The 22,423-nt window shown below is 48.9% G+C and overlaps 3 protein-coding genes across 10 annotated transcripts; 2 read left to right on the plus strand and 1 right to left on the minus strand.

The window, feature by feature from the left end:
* Positions 1 to 2,144: 2,144 nt before the first annotated feature.
* Positions 2,145 to 2,799, minus strand: SERP1 (stress associated endoplasmic reticulum protein 1). Its single transcript, XM_062499058.1, has 3 exons — positions 2,656 to 2,799; positions 2,492 to 2,567; positions 2,145 to 2,371 (listed from the first exon to the last, which is right to left on the minus strand). The coding sequence occupies exons 1-3, from the start codon at positions 2,737 to 2,739 to the stop codon at positions 2,331 to 2,333; spliced, it is 201 nt and encodes a 66-aa protein (XP_062355042.1). The 5' UTR covers positions 2,740 to 2,799; the 3' UTR covers positions 2,145 to 2,330.
* Positions 2,800 to 2,927: 128 nt separating this feature from the next.
* Positions 2,928 to 16,135, plus strand: EIF2A (eukaryotic translation initiation factor 2A). Of its 8 annotated transcripts, XM_062499526.1 has the most exons (14): positions 2,948 to 2,976; positions 4,115 to 4,184; positions 4,464 to 4,538; positions 5,192 to 5,310; positions 6,409 to 6,508; positions 6,864 to 6,946; positions 8,126 to 8,199; positions 8,342 to 8,486; positions 9,496 to 9,612; positions 11,761 to 12,332; positions 13,568 to 13,684; positions 14,543 to 14,671; positions 15,522 to 15,587; positions 15,679 to 16,135. In XM_062499526.1, the coding sequence occupies exons 1-14, from the start codon at positions 2,949 to 2,951 to the stop codon at positions 15,742 to 15,744; spliced, it is 1,761 nt and encodes a 586-aa protein (XP_062355510.1). In that variant the 5' UTR covers position 2,948; the 3' UTR covers positions 15,745 to 16,135. The 8 variants fall into 8 exon arrangements, with proteins under 8 accessions (XP_062355515.1, XP_062355512.1, XP_062355509.1 ...); XM_062499531.1 differs by lacking the exon at positions 5,192 to 5,310 and having other exon boundaries at positions 2,928 to 2,976; XM_062499525.1 differs by having other exon boundaries at positions 2,934 to 2,976; positions 15,522 to 16,135.
* A 98-nt stretch (positions 16,136 to 16,233) lies between these two features.
* SELENOT (selenoprotein T) lies at positions 16,234 to 22,316 on the plus strand. Its single transcript, XM_062499533.1, has 6 exons — positions 16,234 to 16,434; positions 17,597 to 17,707; positions 18,531 to 18,657; positions 19,900 to 19,987; positions 20,701 to 20,852; positions 21,596 to 22,316. The coding sequence occupies exons 1-5, from the start codon at positions 16,268 to 16,270 to the stop codon at positions 20,823 to 20,825; spliced, it is 618 nt and encodes a 205-aa protein (XP_062355517.1). The 5' UTR covers positions 16,234 to 16,267; the 3' UTR covers positions 20,826 to 20,852; positions 21,596 to 22,316.
* Positions 22,317 to 22,423: the final 107 nt, after the last annotated feature.

Genomic DNA, 22,423 nt, shown 5'->3' on the forward strand with positions numbered 1-22,423 from the left:
GCTGCGTGCGCGCAGAGGGGCGGGACACGGACACAGCGCGGGGACGTGGCTGCGGCGCTTTGTGCGGCTCCAGCAGCTGGGAAAGGCCTGGCAGGACAGCGGGGACCTCTCGCCTTGGCAAGCAAGCCCTGTGCCCCTCCCGATGCGTTACTGAAGCGCAGTCCTGCCGCCAGCCTTGAGAAGGCTTCGCAGGAGAAAAAAACAAATAAAATTGAGATACAAATGTGTTGCAGGTGGTTAATGACGTCACCTGAGCAAGCGCAGCTCTGCTGAATTCCCCCCGAGCATCTTGGGGACACAGCCGGGGTCACAGCAGCGCCTCGGAACGGAACTGCCAGCTGGCACTGCCTGGAAACGAGAAACCGCATCTCACCGGGGGAAACCAACTTGGGTACTGCTCTGTTAGGTTTCAGAAAGAAACGAGTGTGGTGTTTTGCAGCTTTTGTACTTGGATGTGTGGAGCCAGAGCACAGCTGGGGACCGAAGGCCCCTCTAGAGCCGACTGCTCGCAGCCCCTGTGCCCCTGGCCCTTGCACAAGCAGCACTGCAGGGCTCAGCACTGCACCCAGCTCTGGGCCAGCTTGCACCAACGCAAGAATTCACTGAACTTTGAAGAACCAGCTTGTCCGAAACACCCTGAATGTTCCCACAGCCCTCAAGCGGCTGCTGTGCTGGCACAGCCAACGATTCCTGCAGCCAGAACAGGAACTGGCCAGAGCCCTGGGGCTCCTGTGGCATTCCCGGGGGCAGCAGCTGGGTGTATCCAGAGCCTTGGCACCCCCAGCTCAGGCCCCCAGTCCCACTCTGCCCAGCACCCAGACAGCTGAGCATGGGGTGCCCCACAGCACGGCGGCTCCTCTCAGGGAAAAGCCAGTGAACCCGTACTTGGTGTGAATGGCTGAGTCCCAATGCCCAGCAGAGCCCTGCTTTGCTCACATCAGAGTGAACACAACTTGTGTTTGAAAAGAACTTTATTTAAAATCAGCGATTATACAGACTTCCCCTGCCACAGCACACGAGTGTCCCAGCACAAGGTCCCCGTGCCCTGGTGGCCCCAGGCTGGGCTGTACTGGCTCCCACCAGTCCCAATGGCTCCATATGGAAATACAAGGTATACAAAAGATCTGCCCCCTCACAGCTAACAGGCATTTCATTAACCTAAACCCATTTAGCTTTCTATTATTTCTAGTGTAACCAGACCTAAAATTTGTCTTCTACTACAAACCTGGAGAAATCTTTTAGCGACTGTGTGCAGCAGCAGAGCAATTCCCACCACCTTTGTCACCACACAGACAGCAGAGCCAGCAGGAGCCAGGGCCATCAGCAGGGAAATACGATCAATAGCAGCATTTTCCATGTGATCTCAAGTTACAGTTGTGTACAGAAGAAGGAACCGTGATCACCAGTAGGGGAGGAGTTATGTACTGGATCCGTTGTTAAAAGAAATCGAGTTGAAGGCAGGTTTTACCTTAAATAGGATTAAATATATATTGCAAGACACACCACACTCTGCAGGGGCTGCACATACAGAAGCAGAATGGTGGGCAGGGGAGCAGCGTGCCCCCCCCCCACCCAATATTCCCACACAACATTGTCAAATTTAAAACTATCACCACTTGTTGAAAGTTGTCCAAGAAGTATTTACAGCACAGGCACGGCCGGGAGAGGCTCGGGGAGCCGCAGGTGTGGCCACGGTGCTCCTGCAGTCCACCGAACTCCAGCACTGGGTCGTGCCAGGAGCAGCTGCAGCCCGGCCGTGCCAGGTCCTCACTACCCCACTACCCCTACAAAGACAAGCATTTTGCGTGGATTAGGACAAAGCTACAGGCGGTGCCGTGGTGCGAGGAGAGCGCGGGCACTGCCACATGCTGCAGTGGGCCCAGCCTGCGCACACGGGGGATGCACAGCGGGGCTCTGGAGCCGCGCAGAGGCTCCTCGGGAACATGCTGCACAGTCGGGCTCCAGCCTCTCCAGGAATCCTGGCTTCCAGCGTCAAACCAACCATCTCCAGCTATACAGCGAGGGTGACACTGCTCTGGGACCGGTGTTTACAACAGGTGTCGGTTCCTACGCACCTACGTCGCGTACAGCTCCACGTATTACAGAGACCAGGCCGAATCTTCAGCGAATAAGTAGGTCCACGATTGTAGATCAACAACAGACTTTTATTGCTTTATACATGTGGTGCTGTTCAAGGCACTGTGGCACGGGCTAGAAAACTCGGAATGACTCGTGAAGGGACCTGGAATGCGACACGGCCGGTGCCGCGCGCCGCTCCTCGGCAGCCGCCGCGGCCCCGGGGCCGGCGGGCACGGCCCGAACCCGGCCCCTCACATTCCCATCCGGATGCTCTGGATGATCTGGAAGATGGCTGCAAGAGAGCAGAGGGGAGCGCTCGCCGGCAGCGCCGGCAGCGAGCTCGGGGAGCCCGGAGGGGCAGAACCGGGACCCGGCCGGTACCGGACCCGGCCGCTCGCGCACGGCCGCTCACCTGATCCGCAGACCACGAAGATGAACAGAGCCAACAGCCAGGGCCCGACCGACGCCTTCTCCTCCGGGGCCGTTCTCTGTGAGCACAGCACCGCCGTCAGCGCAGCGCGGCCCAGCCCCGCCACCCCCGCCCGCGCCCGCCCGGCTCGGCCCGGCCCCGCGCACCGAGGTCTTGGCGACGTTCCCTCGCTGGGTGATGTTCTTGCTGTGCTTTTCGTTGGCCATGCGGATGCGCTGCTTGGCCACCATGTCCGCGCTCGGCCCGGTCCGGCCCGGCCGCCGCTGCCGCGTCAGCACCGCGCGCTCCGCACGCCGGGAGCGCGCAGGGGGCGGGGCCCGCGCGCGCCAACCCGCGCACGCGCCGCGGGCCCCGCCCCGCCTGGGAACGTGGCGCGCGCTGCGGCCGCTGCGCTGCCACCGCCCCGGAACCGGAAACGGCGCTCCGCCCGCGCGCCAAGATGGCGCCGCCCACGCCGCTGCTCGCAGGTGCGTCGGGTCCGGCCGGCGCCGGGATCGGTGTGCGGGGGAGGGGAAGGGGGGGGGGGCGAGGGCGAATTCGGGCTGAGGTGGCCCGGTGCGCCTCTGGCGTCCGCCGGCGTCTGCCGCGCGTCTCCTCCCCGGCGTGCGCTGCCGCGGCCTGGCCGAGTCCAGCCCCGGTCGTGGAATTCTTGACGGTGTCGCTCCCGGCACTGGTCAGGGCTCGCCGGGCCCTGTGCTCGCTCGGTCCGGGGCGTGGCCGGACCCTCCTCTGAGCTGCCGCTGATCACCACGGCCCTTCTCCCGAGCAGCCTCCCCGGCGCCGGCTGGACCCGCGCCCCGCGGGAGCTCTCGAGGCCCCGTGCCGGGCATTGGCTCCTCAGCCGCGGGTGATTTACCGCGGGGTACCCGGGGAGCGTTCGCGGGCTCGGCTCGGTGCGAGGGCAGCGGCTCCCCGCGGCTCGGAGCCCGTGACGTGTCCGCTGCGGTCTGTGGGCTTTGCACTGCGCTTCGTGAAGGTCTTTTCCAAAGTCAAGTTCCTTTAGTGTATCTCTCTGTTGAAACTGCCCCTAACATAAGGGATGTGTATCTTCCTTTTCTGTATTTGTAAGCTTTAAACACCGGCCTGCCTCCCCTCGCTCGGGTCTGTGGGGGCTGCAGGTGTTCAGGGTAGATTTTGGGCTGCTCGCTACCGTTTATTGTAAATTTGGTTCTTAATGAGGAGCGTGACAGCAGAGCTGGAGGACATTCCGGGCAGGGCTGCGCAGTTCGTTGCTCAGTTTTAAGGTTTATTAAAAGGTTCCTTAGGGTCTCTCGGGACCGTGGCGTACATGAACCTTGGGAAGCTGTATTCAGGCACGAGAAAAACTGTTTTAGTGTGAGACTGGGGCGCAGGCTGTGCAGAGGCTGTGGATGGGTTCCCGTCCTGGGGCTCCCTTACCTCCTGGCCGGGCACTGCCCTGCAGAGGGTGTTGCTGGAGGAGGGGCGGGATGGCAGCTCCGGGGATGTGTCTCGGTTATGCCTTGGAATTTCCTTATAGCTGGTATGAGAAAGAGTGTGCATGTCTCAGGGTTCACGAATTAGAAAAAAAAATCTGCTTAGGAGAATTTCCTGCATTTGAAATGATCTGTTTGTTTCCTCTTGCAGTGAGAGGGTCTGAAGGGCTGTACATGGTGAATGGGCCCCCCAGTTTCACCGAGAGCACAGCATTCCAAAGGTACTGTATTACTGGCACAGAAGAAATTGCTTTCTGAAAGGTAAAGGTAGACTCTGGAACTGTGGATATAAGTGAGTTCAGAAAACTGATGGTTTGGAGGGCTTTGCACTTGCCTGAGCTCTCACTGCCAGGTGACAGTCCCTGAGCAGGGGTAGCAGGGACTGCACTGTGACACAGAGCTCCTCAGGAGACAGCAGGAAAGTTGTTGTGTTCGTTTTTGTTGAGAAAACCTTGACTATGGCATTATTGGATACTCATGTGCATTTCTTATTTCTTTAGGGATTCTGGAAAAAATTGCAAAGCTGTTGCTTTTAGCAAGGATGGCTCCCTCTTCGCCTGGTGCAATGGACAAAAGTGGGTGCATTTTATTATCTTAATTTTTAGCTTATATGAAATAAGTGGAATTCATTATGCCTCATTTAGTCTTGTCTGTGTAAAGGCAGTTGCTGTTAATGAAAGTGTTTGTATGTACACCTTAAATGGAGTTGATTGTTGCGTTAGTGGCTTTGTTTCTTGGCTATCAGATGAAGTATTTGCTGTTCTTCTCATATTTATAATGCACCATTCCCATGCAGTCTGGATATGCTTTCTTTGTTTGGCTGAGTTTTTTATGGCTCCCAGTACATGGTCTCTGGGATTAATCTATTAATGTAGTCCACAGAAAATGATGTCTATACACCTTGTGAGTATTGCAAGGTTCCTTTTTTACAGAAAGGTACATTACAGAGTTCACTCTCCTGTTTATGTGTTGCAGTCGAAAATGAGTGCTATGTTTTGACCAGTGGTCATTTTTCTTGGTTTCTGTCATGCTTGGGTGTCTGATTTTAAAATGTACTCTTGGAAAAATTTAGTCAAAACAAGGTGGGGTGGTAGGAAAGCTCTTCTAATTTTGTTACATTGGCCAAATTTGGGACAGATCTAGAAGGGTCAAATACTTGAACCATTCTGTCCCTTATTAATTGGCTATTGCAAGCATGTTTTATTGAAGTTGCATCTTTTGGTTCCAGAGTCAATGTTGTTAATGTCACCAGAGCTGAGTTACTGCATTCCTTTGATCTCCCAAAGACAGTTTGCCTTGAATTCTCACCAAAGAATAATGTTCTGGCAATGTGGCAGGCCTATGCAAGTGAGTATCGTACGGCTGGGGAGGCACAGGGTTTGTGCATGTCGTAACCCATGGCTGGGTTAGGACCTGGCTGACCTTTGTAGCACGTTTATTGGCTAAGTGAGCAGTACAGAGAGAGTGCAGAAAGTTCTGTGGGCAGTCAGGAGCACAATGGAGGAGGGAGGGATGCCATTGTCTGAGAGCAGCTGGTGTTGGCCATCCTCACATGGGCTCTGCCAGTGCTCATGGTTACTATGTCAGTCAGTCAGGTGTTTTTAAACTCTGGGAATGGTGCAGTGTGCTGTGCAGGCAGCTTGTGTTCTTGGGTAGGTGAGGGACCCTGTCCTGGAGCAGTTGTATCCTGTCCTGGGCCCATGACTGGGGTGTTCTTCATGTCCAGAGCTGTATTCCTTCCTCTGCCTCCCTGGGTGGGGGTCGAGTTCCTGATTCTGAGAGCTGCAGTCCTGTTTGAGCCACACTGTATAAGTGCTGCCATAGGAGGGAGGAACTGGGCAAGGCTGGGCCTTGGGCCAGGCTGTGGGGAGGCTGGGAACCAGGACAGGCTGTAGGGAAAGAGAAGGCAGCACAAGCTGTGGACTGTTAGTGAGCTGGTCTGGGTCTGCTGTAAATCACTGACAGCAGGCAGGCAGGCTGTGCTATCCAGGGTGAGGAGAGTACAGACACTTGAAAAGCAGCAGAACCATTTTGCATGGCTTGCAGAGAGAGCTGTGACTGTGGTGGAATGGACAGAATCACCTCATTCCTGTGAGAGCAAAACACTGGAGTGCAGAGCATGCCTCTGTTGTTTGCTGTCAGTGTGGTTTTTGGTTTGGATTAAAAAGCTGTGCAGGTGTTGGTGGTTGTAGCCTGGCAGTGGGGAGTAGAAGCCCTACGCCTCTGAATGTGAATTCTTTCTGCAAATAGCCTAAGTTAATAGGTACAGCAGCCAGCATTCATGGCTCTGGTCCCTTGGGCAGAAGTGGCATGCTTTCAAGGAGTTTATGCATGTTTGGGCACTAGCAGAGCCATGAGGTGGGATGTTGGGGTAAAGCAGATTTAAGCCTCAAAGACTGCCTTTTTTTTTTTTTTTTTTTTTTTTTTTTTTTTTTTTTTTTTTAGCTGCTAAGGATGGCACAGCAGGGGTACCCAACCTGCAGCTCCATGATCTGAGAACTGGAAAATGCCTTAAGTCTTTTATACAGAAAAAGATGCAGAACTGGTAAATAAGCCTTCCAGATGCTAATTGTTTACAAAGAAATGTGGTTTTAAAAATCTCATCCAGGTAAATGGAGCTGTTTCAGAGCAGTGCCTGCTGCTAACTGAAAGCTAGAGTCTGTGCTTGTGAGTGTCTGTGTGTAGTTCATTGTAAATTCACTCTTACTTTGCACCACAGAGGAAAGCTGGGCAGACAATAATTAAGTCCACTTATATCTTTTTTGCTATGCAGATGTCATTTATCCGCATTAAATGTATAATGTTTCAACTTACTGTGTTCACAGTAGAGGGGAAAAACAATCCTGGAGTGTTAATGATGAGCATGATTTTGTGTTTCTGACTTTTCCCTTAATGTGCAGGTGTCCTTGCTGGGCAGATGATGAGAGCATTTGTGCCAGGAATGTGAACAATGAAGTGCACTTCTTTGAAAACAACAACTTCAGTATGCGAGTATTTCTCTACATTTCATTCCTTCTATAAATGCTGCTTCTTTTGAGGGGTGGTTTTTGTTTTCAGGTTTTTCTTTGTTTCTTCCTTTGCTTGCCTTTTACTTTAAATAAAGCCTGCACTCTATTTTAGTTTGCAATTCAGAATCATTATGCTTTAATGAAGTGTTTTCACTTTCTAATTTATCTTTTCACTGACAGACATGATATGAAATGCATCTGATTCTCAGTTAAAGAAGCCTGATTCTATACTGTTTCTCATTAATAAGATCCAGGAAATTGTCATTAGAAAATGAGATCTGTGATTACTTCCTTGGGTTGTGCATATTCTGTCAGTAGACTGTTAAAAATGACTCATTAAAAATTGATGGCAAAAATGAAATAGTGAAGCCTGAAGATTTTTGCCGAGGAGATTTACTGTTGATAGTAGAATATGTGGAGTCAATAGATGTTGAAAAGGGAAAGGGGAAGAAAAAAGAAGAAAGATAAAAAGTTAATTAGAACACAAATGTAAAAGAATTAAAGAAAACTGAGGGTAGAACAGCAGTGTGTGGTTTTGCATTCTTTGTTTTGGTTTAAATATGTAGTTGATATAAGAATTATGGATCTGAGATATTCAGTTACCTGAGAATTAGCCCAGCTGATGTTAACCAAGCTGTGGGAAGCATACAATGTCAGCCTCAGCAGGACTGCTGGCAGTGCACATTCCTGGCTGCAGTGGAGCTGTGGGGTGATGCAGTTCCCATCAGCTGCTGTGGGAAGGGGCAATGCTGAGCTCAGAGCATACCTGTTGGGAAGAGTTATCCCATGGAGGCAGAAGGAGAGAGCCCCTGCTTCTGTGTGATGGCACCTGAATGTGGCTGAATCCAGCAGAGATAATATCTGCTTCAAACACAAACTGTGTTCACCTCCGGTTCAGAGACATCCTTTGCTTTTTGGACTTCCAAATACTAAGTGCTGGGTTTCAGACATAGGCTTGATTCAAGTTGGGTTTGTAGGTAAAATTATGTGAAATGAGAAAATGATGGTTGTTTGCTTAGGAAAAGAGATTCTTGGTGATTGTCTCTACTGGTCTGTGTTATCCAGGATACAGCCCCATGGAAGGGTGTGGTTAGGACATCCAAGTAATGTGGTTTGTCATTAACATCACACATCTGTGGCCTTTTTCTTGGCAGATACCATTGCAAATAAGCTGCATTTGCAGAAGGTCAGTGATTTTGTGTTGTCCCCAGGAGCACAGCCAACCAAGGTACTTCTGATCCAGCTTCTAATCTTTTTCTTGGTTTTCTTAAAAAAGAAACCCACTGTGATTTTAGTCCAATGTACTGGTAGTAGCTATGCCCCATGCTAGCAAGGCTTTAACCTGCAGTGGCATCTCGTGGCTGTTTCAGGTTGCTGTTTATGTGCCAGGCAGCAAAGGTGCTCCATCCTTTGTCAGGCTTTACCAGTACCCCAACTTCGGGGGCCCGCAGTCAGCACTCGCCAACAAAAGCTTCTTCAAAGCTGACAAGGTGACAATGCTATGGAACAAAAAAGGTAGAGCAGCTGTGTACTGAACTTCTATATTGTGCTCATTTTGGATTGACTGACTTTGTTTACTGTGTGGGGTTTGTGTTTAATTTGCATATGCTGATAAATCCTGAAGGCACCCATTAGTGCCTTGCTAGGGTGCATTTCTGCACACCCTGGAGTGCTCAGCACTTTCTGTGACTTCCATCATTGTGTATGTTGGAATTGAGAATACTCTATACATGCTGGTAAATTCAGCTGTTGAACAACAAATTCCTATGTAATTTTGCATTCAGTGTTGATAATATAATTGGATTGTAAGCATAAGAACAGTTCATGCCATGATATAATCTTAATCTGTAGAATTATCTGTTTGCATACATATCATACCTGGGATGAGTTGACAGGCCTATGTGCTTTGCTGTTTTTTTAGCAAAGAGCTGTTTGAGAGTGATTTTGTACAAATCGTTTTAGTTCAACCTACACAGTTTGGAATACAAGGAAGGTGTTACACACATATAGAAACCATGCATGAGGACTTTGAGAGACAGGAAAGATTGATAGCTCAGGACATTTTGGGATGCTTGTGTCTGGGGAAGGGGCAGGTTGGGCCTTGCCCTGATGAGACAGTGCCCTCTCTGCACGCCCCACAGGGACACAGCTTTGGATAACAGATGTGCATACAGAAGATGTTGAGGAAACATTTTATTCAAGGATTGATCAGGATGTTTGGTTTCTGCTGTAGTTTAATAGGTTTTTTTATAGCTGCAGAGGATGCAGCTGTGCTCACTTGTTTGTGATCAAATTGTGAATGAATAGACTGATCTGACATTTTCCATCTGAGAAAGGAAGGTATTCAGTCCTTTTGTGTTAGCATTTAGGAAAAGGTCAATTCAGAAGAGACTGATAGCAGCACTGCTACACAAGCACTCAGTAGGAGCTCACAGTGGAGCTGACGTGGCTTTGTCTGGAGTGTCTGGGCAGTGGCTGCCGTGGTTGTCAGGGGCTGTGCTGCACTAACTGTGTCTGTCCACAGCCACGGCAGTGCTGGTGGTTGCCAGCACCGAGGTGGACAAGAGCGGAGCCTCCTACTACGGCGAGCAGACCCTGCACTACGTGGCAGCCAGCGGGGAGAGCGCCGTGGTGCAGCTGCGTGAGTACCCACAGTCCTGCTGCTGTCACGAACTGATCCTTAAAACAAAAGCCTCCTTAGAAAAATCCTTCACCTTTGTTTTGTTTTGTTTTGTTTTACCTCTGCAGGAAGATGTTGCGTTTTTCTGGGGTGGTTTGGGTTTTTCTTCAGTAGCTGAATTTTCTTATCTTTGGTAGACTTATTATCTTAATGTCAGTGGTAGAGAGCAAACACTTCCAGTTAGTATGTACTGCTGCTTTGCTTGGGAAGGTGTTCAGGTGCACAGGGAGGGAACTATGCTTGTTTGCTGAGGAGACACCTGGACAGTGGAGCCAGGTTGATATCTGAGAATCTGTAACAGGCAGGCAGGAATGTGTGTGACCAAACAGAATAATCTTACCTGCACTTACATACATGTAAGATACTGTTACTCAATAAGCCAAGGCAGAGTGAGAGCAAGTTTTTAAAGTCTGTTGGAAATAGAGGTTCTTTATTTTGTATTGTATAATTGTAAATGTTTTAAGACCTAAAAATGAGGTATTGAGAAGCAGCAGATGAATATGCTTAATTCCAGTGTCTATTTAGAACTGCAAGTCCATGTCTTAACTTCCCCTGTGGAGGTCTTTTTCCTTCTCTCAGGCTCTTGCTGTTGTGTGCAAACATCTGCCTGTTGAAGGTTGAAGAGGCCAGTGTTTTGGGAATGCTTGGGAACACTGGGGATGGGGTGACATGGACTATCCTTGCTGGAGGTACTGTGAGTGTAATTTCCATAACAGTGCTGACTGGGAACATTTCCATTTTGCCTTCTGCGGCAAAACTTAGGGATGAGTAATGTTCTCCATTTCCCCTTGATGGTGACTCCACTGGGGAAGGAGAATTGGGCTTATGACTCAGTGTATAGAATCTCTTTGGGAGCAGTTTCCCAGCTAGAGAACACTTACTTGTTTAACTACATACTTATTGAAATGTTCTTTATTTCTACTGCATCTGTATTTAACAGGAAGTTTGCCATTACTTTTCATTTAGTTTGGCTATTCCTTTTCAAGGAAAAGGAATAAGCAGGTGGTGGGCACTTGGAGTGAGAGGTGCCTCGTTCCCTGTGGAGTTGGATATTTTTTGAAGTGCAGTTTTGAAGCTTTTTTTCCACACTGGCATTTGCAGAGGGCTTTTCATTTTTGACTAAGATGTGGTGCTGCTGCAGGCTCTGGCAGAGCTCTGAGGGCTGTGTGGAGCTGCCCTCATCTCCCCAGTTGCTGCTGTCACCAAATGTCATTTTCTGTGGCCTCTGTATCTGAGCTGCACTGTCACAGGTTTTGAAGGGGAGCACACAGTGTGATTAGACAGCCTCATTTCTAAAGATAATGAGACTTCAGAGTGACAACAGGCATGAACCATTTAGCTCAGTTTGAATGTTTTGGATCAACTCTAGATTTAGGGATTCAGTTGTCCACTTGGCATTTATCTGAACTATGGGTAAATATACCCAGATGATGAAAAGTTATAATGGCCTTTGGTTTGTATCTACCTCTGGATATTTCACCTGAGTTTTCATCACTAATTCATCATTCTTCAGTGTCTCCTAGCGGTCCAGCCCCCAGAATAGCTTCTAACAATACCAAGTTCTGATCATTATGTGTAAAGCCATGTTTGTGTGCTTGTTCACATTAAAATCTGACTTATAAAATGTTGTGCGTGGGCATAGTCCAAAGATAACTGAGGTCACTATTACTCACCTCTACAAAGCTGAACTACACAATATTTCTTAGATTAAAAGAAGAGAAGCTATTATCCAGCTGGTATAAAACTCCTGTTTTCACAGGTTTCCAGTGGGACAATTTGAGAAGGTCCTGAGGTCATACTTGAGGAAAGGAAAGAAAAAAAAAAGGGATTTTTTTTTTTGCATGTCAAGCTATGCTTACTGTTAAAGTGTTGGTGCTGGCCCTATAGAGGTAATTTGGAATGACTGGAGTTATTGTTGCAAACTGTAACTAAAGTTATCAGAAAATAGAAGGTTGTATTTCCCTCTGTTGTTAGCAGAATTACTTTTCAATGTCAAAAATTAAAATGCAACATTTTAGCAAAGCATGAAGAATTGCTATGGGTTTTCTTTTGGCTTGCTCTGAAAAAATGCTGTCTCCCAACAGCTGCATGTTTTTCCTTTTCCTTTAGCAAAAAATGGCCCTATTTACGATGTTGCCTGGAGCCCCAATTCTGTCGAGTTCTGTGCTGTGTACGGTTTCATGCCTGCCAAAGCCACAGTTTTTAACCTGAAGTGCGACCCCGTGTTTGATTTTGGCACCGGGCCTCGCAATGCTGCCTACTATAGCCCGCACGGACACATCCTGGTGCTGGCAGGGTTTGGAAACCTGCGGGGACAGATGGAAGTGTGGGACGTTAAGAACTACAAACTCATCTCCAAGCCAGTGGCGTCGGACTCCACGTACTTCGCTTGGTGTCCTGACGGGGAGCACATCGTGACGGCCACGTGCGCTCCCCGGCTGCGCGTCGGCAACGGCTACAAGGTGTGGCACTACACGGGCTCCGTGCTGCACTCGTACGAGGTGCCCTGCGACGAGGAGATGTGGCAGGTGTTCTGGCAGCCCTTCCTGGACGGGGTGTTCCCAGAGAGAGCCGTCAGGTACCAGGCGGTTCCCAGTGAGCTGCCCCGCGCTGAGCCCCGGCCGGCGCAGGCGTACAGACCTCCTGCCCTGAGGAACAAACCCGTCACCAGCTCCAAGCTCGTGAGTAGCGGTGTCCTGTGGGGACTGACCTGTTGTCTCGTGTCTGTTTGGAGCTTGGCCTCACCTCTGTGTGTGTTTTTTGGGAGGAATGTGAGACAGAATCAGGTTGACAGCACTGTGGGGGTTTGGAGGGGTTTTGGTGACCTTCTCTGGCACGTGGCTCGCCATTTGCAAGAATGTTCACTAGAAAGCCCTCGTGTCTTTGGCACAAAATACTGCCCTTTCACAAAGCATTTGCAAACTTTTGTAATGCTCTCTGCATGGAAACACTAAACTCCATGTGTGACTTGTGGTGAAACTGAGTGCTCTGGTTAGGACAGAAACCTCTGATCTGGGTGGCTTGACTTGCCAGTCCTGAACCCAGCCAGCCTGGAGCTTGGCTGGCCTCCCAACAGCCATTCCTTCTTGTTGTTTTTTGAGGTTTTTTTAAAGTAAATATACTTATTAGAGATTGGATCATTAGTAAGTCAGCTGCAGCTTAAACACATCTCACTACAGTGACCTGCTTGTATAATTAGTTTCTTTCTGCAGGTTTTCAAAGTAGGTTAAGTAGCAGCTAATTCTGTATAACAGCTGCCCCCTTAATGTTTGAGTCCTGGACAGCTGTGATTTTGAGCCTGGTGCTTGTGCAGGAGACTCAGCCTGCTAGCAGTCTGTTAGCCATGCTGGGGGCTCCTTTCACAAACCATCCGTGAGCACAGGGAGTAGGGAAAAGATACAGTCAGTAAAATAATCCTGCTTACTTATATGGGCAAAAAATCTCATCACATGCATTACAGCAATACAGTGCCACAGTCAAGAGTTCTCTTAAACACCAAACAGCCCCCCTTTTCATCCCCTACTGCCCCCCATGAACCCCCCATCTCCTTTCCTAGCACTCAGCCTTCCTCTCTGGTCATCAGGATTTTGAGTTACAAAGCTGTCAACGGCAGCAAAATGCCAGGCTTCGGTCATTTTGTGCTAGATTATTCCTCTTGGATTTTATTTCTTTCCTGAGATAGAAAACATAATGGTTTTGTTTTTTTTATTGGAAATCTATGAAATCATTGGGGCACACAGGGTAGTCCCATGCCAACTCCAGTGGATGAGTTTGAAACCCTTTTCACCCTTCCTTTCTTTCATGTTTCTTTTTTTCTTTCTGGTTCATCTTTGCATATGATGTTGCCTAAGGTAGATCTTGGGGTTTCTGTGCCAACATGGAGTATGGGGTTTGAACCATTTTTTATATCCTGCAGCATGAGGATGAGCCACCCCAGAACATGAAACCCCATCTGGGAGGCGGCGATAAGCCACTGTCTAAAACAGCTCTCAAAAATCAGAGGAAACATGAAGCAAAGAAAGCTGCTAAACAGGTACTGCAAAAGTCGTTCTTACAAGGATAATGGTAATTAGGCAATTAGTTTCCTCAGAGGGCAGGGGTCAGTCTCAGAGCAGTGCACTGAGAGCCCCTCACGCATGTGGCATGTGGGAAGGGCAGCAGGGTTTAACCAGAGTAAAGCAGGTACAAAAGGGTGATTAAAAAGGAACAGCTTTGCTGAGTCACTGTTCGTGTTAGCTCAAATCAGTGTGGAGACAAAGTGATTCTGACTTGTGACATTCTGCAGAATGTGCTTTGGTTTTAGATAGGAGGTAAGAACAGGCTGGGTGCTTTTGTGTTCCCAGCAGGTCAAGGCTGAGGTGTTGTTTTTAGGGCAGACCAGAGACAGCCTGTCTGTCACTTCTGGACGTACTATTCTTTGACTAGGTAGACAAAAGTCAGCTTTTGGTATTAGCTTTCCAATTTCTAAAAACCTCTGAAGCAACAATTTCTTTAAATATTATTTTAAAAAATTTCTAGCACTGATTTTGAGCCCTTTCTTTTGCTTCAAAGATGATGACCCAGTCTGCTTTGTAAAGTGTTTGTGTATATGTTTGTCATATCACCTTTAAACTGATGTTTCCCTGTGCTCTGTGTGGTTGGGATCTTGAGGAAGTAGAAATTAAACAAGAAACAGCTTGTGAGCTGTTCCAGATAAGCCTTTGTCCATGGAAAGCAGATCAATAAATAATACAGTACAGTACTTCAGAGCAAGTCATGCCCAGATTTTGGAATACACCAGCAAACTGGGGAAAGAAGGAATATGAAATGGAGCCTCTTAAAATGATTAAAGACATTTTTCATTTTCTTTGTAATCTAAGGTATTTCCTAGATTATGTTTATGTGTCTACAGGAAGCCAAAGCTGATGCACAGCAAGGCCCTGCCCAGGTCAAGCCCCCACAGAGTGCCCTGCAGAACACTGTGCCTGCCATGACCACGGGAGATCCTGAAGTGGACAAGAAGATAAAGAATTTGAAAAAGGTGTGAAGAGATGATTTTTCTATCAGTCAGTATTTCTGCAAGGGCTGGTGTGTCAGACCTAGTGCGAGTGTAAGGTGACCTGAGTTCAGGCGGTACATGTACCAATTTGTACCCACCTCCCTTTGCCCTCCCACCCTGTGCAGCACTGGAGGCCTCATGTGCCCGGGTTCCTGAAGGTTCCATCAGAGGTGGCATACAGGGAGGAGTTTTTAAAACTAACCCTCAGGCTCCAGGCAGGAATGCTGTGGAGGTGCAGCCAGCTGAGGGTCAGGGCTGCACTGGCAGGTGCTGGTGCTCAGACAGGAGCTCTGTGCATTCTGTGGTTGTTGGGACCTGCATCTGGCAGGGGAGCAGTGCTTGTGGTGTGCCCTGTGAGTGCAAAGTTTACTGACATTTCTTGCATTAAATGATTCCAGAATAGAAATTGTTAAGTTCTGGCTAGATAATCTTTCCCATTTCTCTTGAATGCCTCCTGCCGGCTCATAGTCTCTGGATTAACATTCCAGGCTTTCTGAGGAAAATGTGTGGTGAAGAGGGATGGTGATGGAGTAATTTTCAAACTTGGATCTAGCCCTTCAGTGAGACAATGCCTGGTGTTTGTTTCAGAGATGAAGTACTGCTGTTCTCTAGGTTCTGTTCTTGAAAGAGATGTTTGTTATGGGTGGGAGGTTCAGGGCAGAGCATCTGGAGATGCTTAAGGGATTGTGCCTTCCACAGACACCTGTCTCCAGATGCATCAGGTGATTGCAAGTGCAGCAACCTCTAGGTGTTTTTTTGTATTCTTGCGTCACCAATATTTTTGTGTTAGAGTGGCTTTTTGTATTTTTTTTTTTTTTTTTTTTTTTTTTAGAAACTAAAGGCAATTGAGCAATTGAAGGAGCAGGCAGCTGCTGGCAAACAACTGGAGAAGAATCAGGTACGGTTGAGATCTGTAGATCTGTATAGATCATTCGAGCTTCATTTTGTAATAAATAACATCTATGACATCTTATGCTTCTCTGCTCTAGGTGGAGAAGATTCAGAAAGAAGCTGCTCTCCTTAAGGAACTGGAAGACCTAGAACTGGGTGTTTAAATCTTCCTTGAGCTCCAGTGTGGTGCTAACACAAGTTCATGCAAAATGTAGTTTGTTAAACATTTCAGCAGATGACCAAGGGTGCAAAAGTCCACAGATTTGCTGCTCATTTGCCTTTAAAAAAGAGTTTTCCTAAAGATTTGTGCCCATGAAGCTGTAAGCAAGCGATGAGTATCCATCAGCCAGTTCTGCTGCTGTTCCAACGAGAAACGTGCTCCTTTTCCGAGAACGTACTGCCTAAACCACATTGTTTTTCCTTATTTGGGCGGGAGAAGGGAAGGCGATAAAGACATTTGATAGCTTTATTATGTTTAAAGAGAGATGCGGTCTTTATGCAGTAACGGGTGGAGATAACCATAAAGAGCGTTCAGTAACAGCGAGCTGAGCCCTGTGTGACCGCCGGGGGGCGCGCGGGGCGGGGCTCCGCGCAGGCCCCGCCCCCTCCGGGCCCCGCCCCCGCCGCGCGCCCGACCTTGGCGAGGCGGCGCGCGCGCGGTGCCTCAGCCTCGGCTGCGGCGGCGGGATGGGAGCGGCGGGGCTGTGGCGGCTGCTGCTGCTGCTGCTGGCGGGGCTGGCGGCGGCTCCGGGCGGCGGCGGCGGCGGCGGCGCCGCGGCGGAGTATGGCGGGCTGCCGGCGAAGAAGCTGCGCATGGCCTACGCCACCGGGCCGCTGCTCAAGTTCCAGATCTGGTGAGGGGTGCCCGCCAAGATGGCGGCGGCCAAGATGGCGGCGTCCGCTCGGCTGTCGCCTCTCCTTCGTTCGTTTGTTTTTCTTCCTCTCTTTTCCCTCAGCGCTGCGGCGGCCTCGCTCGCTCTTGTCGGCCGTGGAGGGGCCGGGGGCCTCCCCGCCCCGGGCCAGGCTGTCGGGGTGGCGGGCCGTGTTGGAGCGTGGGCGGTGGCTCTTTCAGCGTCCCGCTCTACGGCCAGACGCCATAAAACCGCGCTTTTCGGGCCCTTTAATACCGTGTATGGCGTTGTGCTGGTACGGGACTAACGTTTGGGAGGCTGCCTTAGCAGTGGCTGTATTTTCGTGTTGGCTTTGGTGCAGTGCCCGTGTTGCAGTCGGTGCGCTCGGGCCCTTTTGCACCGTTCCGTGGGTGTTCCGGGGGTGTCAGCAGCTCCCGGCAGGGTTGAGCAGCCCCGGCGCACGGAGCCTGTTTGCGGGGAGAAGAAATCTCTAGAGGCCCGGGGCACTGGTCACCACGGTTACCGGCCCTCGGGGTGGGCAGGGCCGGGTGGCGGCCGGAGCAGAGCCTGGGCTGGGCCCTGCGGCTCCGTGAGGCACTGCAGAAGTGCTCAGGGGAGGGTGCTGGGTTGTGGCTTTCGGCGTTTTACCGCAGTTTGATAGTGGCGGCTGCTGAAAGGCGAGGCAGAGGAAAGCTCGGGAATGTTTAACTCCTGCAGTTCCGTGTCGTGCTATCGTAAGGGTGGCTGGGAGCGACATTGCCTGTCTGGGATTCCAGACAGTCCCAGGGAGGGATTCAGACGGCTCTGTGCGAAGATTTTTTTTGGGGGGGGGGGGGGGGGGCACAGAGCAAGGGATTGCTTATGTCGACTTCCTAAATTAATCCTAATTTAACAGATTTTTCCAGGGAAAGCGAGTCATTTGATGCCCAGTGGGTGTTTTCAGAGCTCTGTGTCTGCCCTGGATGTGGAGCAAACCATCCCAGCACACCCAAGGCTTACCCATTGGGATTTATTATGTGTAATTTCACTGCAGATCAGCTTTTCTCTGTGCCATAAAAAATTTAGTTGTTTTAACTGGAAGGAGTTAAGGAGAGGGTGAGTAGTGCTCAGCAGTGGCTGTGCCGTGCAGCCCTGGGGCTGTGGTGACAGTGCTGTGTGTGTTCAGTGTCTCCTGAGGCTACAGGCGGGTGTTTGAGGAGTACATGCGGGTCATCAGCCAGCGGTACCCAGACATCCGAATCGAAGGGGAGAACTACCTTCCTCAACCTGTCTATAGGTGAGCGTGCCACCTCATGCTGTCTGTCTCTCTGCTTTCCAGTGGTAAACACGTGCATTTACACTGACGTAATATTGAAAATGTAAACTTAAGGGGATTTTCTATTGTGAATACATATAAGTATGGTGATTTTCTGCCTTCCAGGTAGCTGCCTTAGTTTTCCATGCAAGTATCACTGTCTGGATATCTGTATGAGGCCTGTCATATCCTTAAAATAACTTAAAACAAATTATGTGACTTTTTTTGAAATGGTGACTTTCCCCAGTTCTTCATGCTGTATCTGGACTTAAATTCAGTTTGTTGCTCAGGCTTTTGCAATTATTGCCAAATCCCTGTAGTGGGTTAAGGACGCAGAGGAAAGAAAAGTTCAGATTTAAAATCTGAATCAGGGAGAGCTCACCTCGGGGGAAGCTGCTAGAGTGGCTTTTGCTGCAGCTGTGGACGGAAAGCCCAAAGAAAATGGGAGAAAGATGAGATAGTGTTATTCCTGTTCCTTGAAGCAGTGTGCCCACGCTGGAGAGTGATGCCATAGTTACTGGGTGGCTCCTGGAGCAGTGGTTGGCCCAATTTCTGGTTGGGTTGTGGTGGGAGGCTGCAGGGCCTTGTTGGGGGTGATGTTAATGTGTGTTGCGTTTTTGTTTTGTTGGTTTGATTTGGTTTGGAGGTTTTTTGCAGTGAGATAAACCTTCTTGTAAAGTTTTGTACTTTCCCTGAAACATTTGGTTGTACACTGTCAAAATTCTCCTGGTGAGGTGAACTACAGCTGTGTATGGTGAAGTAGGAGCTGAACCTTTCGGTCACTGATGTGTGTTCTCTCCAACAGGCACGTAGCATCCTTCCTGTCTGTCTTCAAACTAGTATTAATTGGCTTAATCATCGTGGGCAAGGACCCGTTTGCTTTCTTTGGTATGCAAGCTCCAAGCATCTGGCAGTGGGGCCAGGAAAACAAGGTAAAGGACATAATTCTTTTAGTCTGAAAAAGCAGCTTCAGAGTTACTTCATGAGGGTGCTCTGTGAGTCCCTCAGTTGTGGCTGATTTACCTTTCATATGCTGCAGCCTTACAGTAGAGTAATTCTTACCAGTTGTGCTTTATGCTTTTGACAGACCCAGGTGTGCTTCTGTGATGTCTTTCCAAGCTGCTGCTACTGCAGGAGGGCAGCTGAGGTTAACTTGCTGACAAAGATGATAAAAGAGTTGTTTATTTTGTAGGGCTCAAGAATAGCATTTCAAGCCAGTATTGTTGATGTTAAAATTACAGTTTCCCTTCTCTGTTGTCTCATAACTGTTTTTCAGTTGATGCTTCCATCAAATTCCTGGTAGATTAGGCAGCAATTAGAAGGGAGTTAAAATAGAATTCAGTTGAAATGTTGTGGGTGTTTTTGGAGTGCAGACTGGCATGACATTGTGGGAGAATATCCCCATGAGTTAGTACTGGTGATGCCAGCAGAGTCAGGGTATTGTACTCTGATTTAGAGTGACCTTATTCCAGATGTATTCCACTAAACTAATTTACAGACCTTCATGCATAGCTGCCCAGTGCCATGGATCTTTCACTGGCCAATTTGCATGCCCAGAATCTGTAATGTTTCCAGTTGTATGAAATGGGCTGACTATGCCTGGCTGGGCTGTCTGCTGTCCCTGTGCCAGGTCCTGCAGTGTTGCAGTGACCTGTGTGAGTGTGCCTGTGAACAGGAAAAGGAAATTAGAGAGGTGCTGGTGGTGAGGGAGGAGCTGTGCTGCCGAAGATGCAGTTCTCTCCTCTTTACTCACCCACACGCAGAGAAAAATCCCCATGGAGAGCTTGGAGGCGTGCAGGAGTGTTGGTGGTTCCTGTGCATATGTGACTTGCCTTGCTCTGCAGTTTGTGGCTGGGCCCTAGGCTCTGTGATCTGGCTGTGGCAGTGACAGGCTGTGTCTGGGAGTGGTTGTGTTCCCGTGTCATGCTGCCAGCCCCCTGCAGTGGCTGTGCTGGGTCCAGAGGTGTGTGGAGGGCTGCAGCTGGGTGGGTTTGAAGCTGGTTTGGTGCTTTTCTGGGGAAGGCAAGGTGCACAGTCTGGGTGAAAGGAGGAAAGGGAGGTGTCTGTAGATGGGAACATTCCTTGAGCAATCACAGGAGTTCAGAGGCACCTGGGAACAGCAGCAGGTGTGGCTGGCATGGCTGAGGTCTGTGTGGGTCTTTATTCTCTTCCAGGTATATGCCTGCATGATGGTCTTCTTCCTGAGCAACATGATTGAGAACCAGTGTATGTCCACTGGGGCTTTTGAAATCACTTTGAATGGTGAGCTGAGACTTTGTTTGGGGGGTGTCACATATACACATGCCAGAGTGGTGGGATAGGGAGAATGAGGGATAGTGTCAGGAAATTTATGTCCCAAGTGTGATACATGAAAATTGCCATCCATTTGGATCTTCAGATGTTGTCTACCACAATAAATTATGAAAATCATACAAGTCTTATAAAGCAATTTATACAGAGGTCAGATATTCTGGAATAGCTCTGTAAAAACTTAATGGGATATTTGGTCCCTTGGATTAACTGTATTATATTCTTCCTTTGTGTGTGATGTACATTAAATAAGAAACCATCAGCTAGGGACATGTACTCTCCAATTAGATGCTTTCCCTGTCTGTTCTGCAGTGTGCTTTAGCCTTGGAATCCTGAAGAATCTGTTACTAATACTGGATTATCACTACTGGTAGACAGCAGTACTGAGTTTTCAGGTTGAGAGGAATGTCAGTGGGTATTTTGCACCTCCATCAATATGATACCCTTCTGAATGGAAGCATTAGACACTCTGATCTCCTAGTTGGGCTGGGGTTCAGAATAGCCAGAGGTAGGAAGCATCGTTGATTCAGATGTTTTCCTCAGCGCAGATCAGTACTGACTCACAGCTTCCTAGAACTTCTCAGTTCCATGTTTACACCAGCACTGCCTGTTTTCTGATGCTCCCAGTGTAACAGTGTTTTTCTCCTCTGTGTGTTCTGTGCTAGATGTCCCAGTGTGGTCTAAACTGGAGTCAGGCCACCTCCCTTCCATGCAGCAGCTTGTACAGATCCTTGATAACGAGATGAAGCTCAATGTGCACATGGAGTCAATGCCCCATCATCGATCATAGCCCCATCGATCAGCACTGAAACTTCTCGTAAGTCTCCTCCAGCCGCCAGTGTGTTTGCCCCAGTAACGGGCACACTGGAGACTGGATTTTAGGATTGTGTTTGTGTTCAGTTAAATGTTTTTCTGGAGGACCGGCTCCCATGATGTTAAACTGCCACATGTACTGTCACAGAGGCTCTTTGGGTGGGATGTTTTGGGAGGTGGCTCATTGTGCCCCAGAGCAGGAAGCTGTCATTCCATGAGGCAGGAGAAGACCTGATGTCAGTCAAGTGTGTGGTGCAGATATCAGAAACACGCTATGCTGCGTGCCTCAGAACAGCTTGTGCAGGGGATTAAGGTCTCCCTGGCTTTTAAGCCAGTTGAATTCCATGGCCTTGGGGAACAGGATGCTGTCCTGTTCCTTGCTTAACCCTGGGGAGCAGAACACTGTCATGCTCCAGTTACTATACTGCTCTTCCCCTCTGCAAAAGGTCCATGGCTTTTGGCAGCACAGGGTTCACATCCTGTAGGTATTTTATGACAAACCACTTCCATGTTCCTGTGTCAACTACGCCTTTCAAAACAGATCACTTACCATTCTCCATCTTGGGGCTGGCTCGGTGCAGGTGTGTCCCAGGCTCAGGACAGGTGTGGTTCAGTGTGGGTGTGTCCCAGGCTCAGGACAGGTGTGGTTCAGTGTGGGTGTGGCTCAGGGCAGGTGTGGCCCAGCTCCCTGCAGTGTGTGCTGTAGCACAGGGTGTTGCTGGCTGTAACCCAGGTGTCTCTCCACAGGCTTTGGGTGGTGGTTCCCGGGCCGCGTGGTGCAGACCCATGAAGGCCTGCACTGAAGACAGCTGCTGTTGGTGCAGGCTCGATGCCTCTCTTGCAGCCACGTTGTGCCTCCTGGACAAACACTCAATGAGCCCTGTTTCAGTGCTGGCTGGTCCACACTGCACAGCCATGAGTGCAATAATACTGTATAGTTTTTTTTAAGACTTCATTCGACCAGTTCATAGATCAGCAGTGCAGGCATTACTAATAGTAACTTATTTTATATTCATGTTTCACACAATGGCAGATTGAGTTGATACCTAATTTTTCCTTGGAAAAAGAGACGTTTGTTTAATCTGTTGTATTTTATATGAATTTATGTTCCTTTTGTAGTTTAAAATGAAGTTATAGGAGTGTCTGATACTGTCCTGAACTGTTGAGTAATTGATAGTTGTCTATCAAATCTCTTTAATGTGGTTAAAACAGGTTTGTATATTTTTCAAAATCTATGGCAGAGTCAAACAGTGCATTGTATACTGAATTATATAAGCAAAATTATATACAGAATAGTTACATCATTTGGTGACTTCAGTGAAAATTAAGATCAGCTACTCTTTAATCATGTAGGCCAGCTCCAGCAGTTCTTCCTTGGCCATTTGAGAGATAAGCTGGGCCCTCCTGCTGTCCTGAATAGAACCCAAGAACATTAATTGAAATAAAGAGTTCCCATTTCCTGTGTGAAGTACCTTGTTTGTCAATGATGGACATTCTTGGATTGCAGTTGGAAAACTGCATAAAAAGCCAACTTTCAAGTTCCTTACTTTGTATTTGTTGTGTGTAAGCCCCCGA

Source organism: Cinclus cinclus, chromosome 10 (genome assembly GCF_963662255.1).
Source record: "Cinclus cinclus chromosome 10, bCinCin1.1, whole genome shotgun sequence".
NCBI classification, from domain to species: Eukaryota; Metazoa; Chordata; class Aves; order Passeriformes; family Cinclidae; genus Cinclus; species Cinclus cinclus.